The sequence below is a fragment of the Petromyzon marinus genome, unplaced genomic scaffold (genome assembly GCF_048934315.1).
Source record: "Petromyzon marinus isolate PM22_M1 ecotype Great Lakes invasive population unplaced genomic scaffold, UKy_Petmar_22M1.pri1.0 PM_Scaffold_83, whole genome shotgun sequence".
NCBI lineage: Eukaryota > Metazoa > Chordata > Hyperoartia > Petromyzontiformes > Petromyzontidae > Petromyzon > Petromyzon marinus.
The window spans coordinates 146,947-152,430 of NW_027423692.1; the positions used below are offsets into that span (position 1 = coordinate 146,947).

General features: G+C 57.1%; 1 protein-coding gene across 1 annotated transcript in view; it reads right to left on the reverse strand.

Annotated features, from left to right (window-relative positions):
• The window catches only part of LOC116938093 (uncharacterized), a 22,482-nt gene extending 19,863 nt beyond the window's left edge, over positions 1-2,619 (reverse strand). The window contains exon 1 of the mRNA XM_076064857.1: positions 431-2,619. Within this exon, the coding sequence (XP_075920972.1) occupies positions 431-1,042 (612 nt within the window). The 5' untranslated portion in view covers positions 1,043-2,619. The remainder of the gene's footprint in view (positions 1-430) is intronic.
• Positions 2,620-5,484: the final 2,865 nt, after the last annotated feature.

The window sequence follows — 5,484 nt, forward strand, 5'->3', positions numbered from 1 at the left end:
TCACCACCACCACCACCATCACCACCATCATCATCATCACCATCACCATCACCACCACCACCATCACCACCATCACCACCATCACCACCATCACCATCACCACCACCACCATCACCACCATCACCACCATCACCACCACCACCATCACCACCACCATCACCATCACCACCACCATCACCACCATCACCACCACCATCACCACCATCACCATCATCACCACCACCACCATCACCACCATCACCACCACCACCATCACCACCATCACCACCATCATCATCATCACCATCACCATCACCACCACCACCATCACCACCATCACCACCATCACCACCATCACCATCACCACCACCACCACCACCACCATCACCACCATCACCACCACCACCATCACCACCATCACCACCATCACCACCATCACCACCACCATCACCTGCTTTGTGGCTTCCTGAAGTTTTCGTTTTGCTGAGTCCCAGGCGACGGGATTCCATCGCTCAGCAGTGAGATCCTCAATGAGCTCCACCAACAGCTCCACGTCCTCCTTGCAGGAGGTCCTCAAGGCTCCTACACGACTCATATAGCTGTGGTGAGTGGTGGTGAGTGTGGTGGTGAGTGTGGTGGTGAGTGTGGTGAGTGGTGGTGAGTGGTGGTGAGTGGTGGTGAGACCCTCAATGAGCTCCACCAACAGCTCCACGTCCTCCTTGCAGGAGGTCCTCAAGGCTCCTACACGACTCATATAGCTGTGGTGAGTGGTGGTGAGTGTGGTGGTGAGTGTGGTGGTGAGTGTGGTGAGTGGTGGTGAGTGGTGGTGAGTGGTGGTGAGACCCTCAATGAGCTCCACCAACAGCTCCACGTCCTCCTTGCAGGAGGTCCTCAATGCTCCTACACGACTCATATAGCTGTGGTGAGTGGTGGTGAGTGTGGTGGTGAGTGTGGTGGTGAGTGGTGGTGAGTGGTGGTGAGTGGTGGTGAGACCCTCAATGAGCTCCACCAAGAGCTCCACTTCCTCATTGCAGGAGGTCCTCAATGCTCCTACACGACTCATATAGCTGTGGTGAGTGGTGGTGAGTGTGGTGGTGAGTGTGGTGGTGAGTGGTGGTGAGTAGTGGTGAGTGGTGGTGAGTGGTGGTGAGTGGTGGTGAGACCCTCAATGAGCTCCACCAACAGCGCCACTTCCTCCTTGCAGGAGGTCCTCAATGCTCCTACACGACTCATATAGCTGTGGTGAGTGGTGGTGAGTGTGGTGGTGAGTGGTGGTGAGTGTGGTGAGTGGTGGTGAGTGGTGGTGAGCGGTGGTGAGTGGTGGTGACACCCTCAATGAGCTCCACCAACAGCTCCACGTCCTCCTTGCAGGAGGTCCTCAATGCTCCTACACGACTCATATAGCTGTGGTGAGTGGTGGTGAGTGTGGTGGTGAGTGGTGGTTAGTGTGGTGAGTGGTGGTGAGTGGTGGTGAGCGGTGGTGAGACCCTCAATGAGCTCCACCAACAGCTCCACTTCCTCATTGCAGGAGGTCCTCAATGCTCCTACACGACTCATATAGCTGTGGTGAGTGGTGGTGAGTGTGGTGGTGAGTGTGGTGGTGAGTGGTGGTGAGTAGTGGTGAGTGGTGGTGAGTGGTGGTGAGTGGTGGTGAGACCCTCAATGAGCTCCACCAACAGCTCCACTTCCTCATTGCAGGAGGTCCTCAATGCTCCTACACGACTCATATAGCTGTGGTGAGTGGTGGTGAGTGTGGTGGTGAGTGGTGGTGAGTGTGGTGAGTGGTGGTGAGTGGTGGTGAGCGGTGGTGAGACCCTCAATGAGCTCCACCAAGAGCGCCACTTCCTCATTGCAGGAGGTCCTCAATGCTCCTACACGACTCATATAGCTGTGGTGAGTGGTGGTGAGTGTGGTGGTGAGTGGTGGTAAGTGTGGTGGTGAGTGTGGTCGTGAGTGGTGGTGAGTGTGGTGAGTGGTGGTGAGTGGTGGTGAGCGGTGGTGAGACCCTCAATGAGCTCCACCAACAGCGCCACTTCCTCCTTGCAGGAGGTCCTCAATGCTCCTACACGACTCATATAGCTGTGGTGAGTGGTGGTGAGTGTGGTGGTGAGTGGTGGTGAGTGTGGTGAGTGGTGGTGAGTGGTGGTGAGCGGTGGTGAGTGGTGGTGACACCCTCAATGAGCTCCACCAACAGCTCCACGTCCTCCTTGCAGGAGGTCCTCAATGCTCCTACACGACTCATATAGCTGTGGTGAGTGGTGGTGAGTGTGGTGGTGAGTGGTGGTTAGTGTGGTGAGTGGTGGTGAGTGGTGGTGAGCGGTGGTGAGACCCTCAATGAGCTCCACCAACAGCTCCACTTCCTCATTGCAGGAGGTCCTCAATGCTCCTACACGACTCATATAGCTGTGGTGAGTGGTGGTGAGTGTGGTGGTGAGTGTGGTGGTGAGTGGTGGTGAGTAGTGGTGAGTGGTGGTGAGTGGTGGTGAGTGGTGGTGAGACCCTCAATGAGCTCCACCAACAGCTCCACTTCCTCATTGCAGGAGGTCCTCAATGCTCCTACACGACTCATATAGCTGTGGTGAGTGGTGGTGAGTGTGGTGGTGAGTGTGGTGGTGAGTGGTGGTGAGTAGTGGTGAGTGGTGGTGAGTGGTGTGAGTGGTGGTGAGACCCTCAATGAGCTCCACCAACAGCTCCACTTCCTCATTGCAGGAGGTCCTCAATGCTCCTACACGACTCATATAGCTGTGATGAGTGGTGGTGAGTGTGGTGGTGAGTGGTGGTGAGTGTGGTGAGTGGTGGTGAGTGTGGTGGTGAGTGTGGTGAGTGGTGGTGAGTGTGGTGAGTGGTGGTGAGTGTGGTGAGTGGTGGTGAGTGGTGGTGAGTGTGGTGAGTGTGGTGAGTGGTGGTGAGTGTAGTGAGTGGTGGTGAGTGTGGTGAGTGGTGGTGAGTGGTGGTGAGTGTGGTGGTGGTGAGTGTGGTGGTGAGTGGTGGTGAGTGGTGGTGAGTGGTGGTGAGTGTGGTTGTGAGTGGTGGTGAGTGGTGGTGAGTGTGGTGATCGTGGTGGTGAGTGTGGTTGTGAGTGGTGGTGAGTGGTGGTGAGTGTGGTGCTGAGTGTGGTGGTGAGTGTGGTGGTGATTGGTGGTGAGTGGTGGTGAGTGTGGTGGTGAGTGTGGTGGTGAGTGGTAGTGAGTGTGGTGAGTGGTGGTGAGTGGTGGTGAGTGTGGTGGTGAGTGTGGTGAGTGGTGGTGAGTGTGGTGGTGAGTGTGGTGGTGAGTGTGGTGGTGAGTGTGGTGGTGAGTGGTGGTGAGTGTGGTGAGTGGGGGTGAGTGTGGTGGTGATTGTGGTGGTGAGGGTGGTGGTGAGTGGTGGTGAGTGTGGTGGTGAGTGAGGTGAGTGGGGGTGAGTGTGGTGAGTGTGGTGAGTGGTGGTGAGTGTGGTGGTGAGTGTGGTGGTGAGTGGTGGTGGTGAGTGTGGTGGTGAGTGGTGGTGAGTGGTGATGAGTGTGGTGGTGAGTGGTGGTGAGTGGTGGTGAGTGTGGTGGTGAGTGCGGTGGTGAGTGGTGGTGAGTGTGGTGAGTGGTGGTGAGTGGTGGTGAGTGTGGTGGTGAGTGTGGTGAGTGGTGGTGAGTGGTGGTGAGTGTGGTGGTGAGTGTGGTGGTGAGTGTGGTGGTGAGTGGTGGTGAGTGTGGTGGTGAGTGGGTGAGTGGGTGGTGAGTGTGGTGGTGAGTGGTGGTGAGTGGTGGTGAGTGGGTGGTGAGGTGGTGGTGTGAGTGAGTGGTGGTGAGTGGTGCTGAGGTGTGTGAGTGGTGGTGGTGGTGAGTGTGGTGGTGAGTGGTGGTGATGGTGGTGAGTGTGGTGGTGAGTAGTGGTCAGGGTGGTGGTGAGTAGTGGTGGTGAGTGTGGTGAGTGGTGGTGAGTGGTGGTGAGTGTGGTGGTGAGGTGTGGTGAGTGGTGGTGAGTGGTGGTGAGTGTGGTGGTGAGTGGTGGTGAGTGTGGTGAGTGTGGTGGTGAGTGGTGGTGAGTGTGGTGAGTGGTGGTGAGTGTGGTGGTGGTGGTGGTGGTGAGTGGTGAGTGAGTGTGTGAGTGTGAGTGGTGAGTGTGGTGAGTGTGGTGGTGAGTGGTGGGTGAGTGGTGGTGAGTGGTGGTGAGTGGTGGTGAGTGTGGTGAGTGTGGAGTGTGGTGTGGGTGAGTGGTGGTGAGTGTGGTGGTGAGTGTGGTGAGTGGTGAGTGGTGGTGATGATGTGGTGGTGAGTGGTGGTGAGTGGTGGTGAGTGGTGAGTGGTGGTGAGTGGTGGTGAGTGTGGTGGTGAGTGTGGTGAGTGTGGTGAGGTGGTGGTGAGTGGTGGGTGGTGGTGAGTGTGGTGAGTGTGGTGATCGTGTGGTGGTGAGTGGTGGTGAGTGGGTGAGTGGTGGTGAGTGTGGTGAGGGTGTGGTGGTGAGTGTGGTGGTGTGAGTGTGGTGAGTGGTGGTGAGTGTGGTGGTGAGTGGTGGTGAGGTGGTGAGTGGTGGTGAGTGTGGTGGTGAGTGGTGGTGAGTGTGGTGGTGAGTGGTGGTGAGTGTGGTGATCGTGGTGGTGAGTGTGGGTGAGTGGTGGTGAGTGGTGGTGACTGTGGTGGTGAGTGGTGGTGAGTGTGGTGGTGAGTGTGGTGAGTGTGGTGGTGAGTGGTGGTGAGTGTGGTGAGTGTGTGGTGAGTGGTGGTGAGTGGGTGAGTGGTGGTGAGTGGTGGTGAGTGGGTGGTGAGTGGTGGTGAGTGTGGTGGTGAGTGGTGGTGAGTGGTGGTGACTGTGGTGGTGAGTGGTGGTGAGTGTGGTGGTGAGTGGTGGTGAGTGTGGTGGTGAGTGGTGGTGAGTGTGGTGAGTGTGGTGGTGAGTGGTGGTGAGTTGGTGGTGAGTGTGGTGAGTGGTGGTGAGTGTGTGGTGAGTGGTGGTGAGTGTGGTGATCGTGGTGGTGATGTGGTGGTGAGTGGTGGTGTGGTGAGTGGTGGTGAGTGTGGTGATCGTGGTGGTGATTGTGGTGTGAGTGGTGGTGATGGTGGTGAGTGGTGGTGAGTGGTGTGTGATGGTGATGGTGGTGAGTGTGGTGGTGAGTGTGGTGGTGAGTAGTGGTGGTGAGTGGTGGTGAGTTGTGATGAGTGGTGGTGAGTGTGGTGAGTGTGGTGGTGAGTAGTGGTGAGTGGTGGTGAGTGGTGGTGAGTGTGGTGGTGAGTGGTGGTGAGTGGTGGTGAGTGTGGTGGTGAGTGGTGGTGAGTGGTGGTGAGTGTGGTGAGTGGTGGTGAGTGTGGTGGTGAGTAGTGGTGAGTGGTGGTGAGTAGTGGTGGAGTGGTGGTGAGTGTGGTGGTGAGTAGTGGTGAGTGGTTGGTGACTGGTGGTGAGTGTGGTGGTGAGTGTGTGGTGAGTGGTGGTGGGAGTGTGGTGGTGGTGTGGTGGTGAGTGTGGTGTTGGTAGGTGTGGTGGTGAGTGTGGTGAGTTGTGGTGAGTGTGGTGGTGAGTGTGGTGGTGAGTGGTG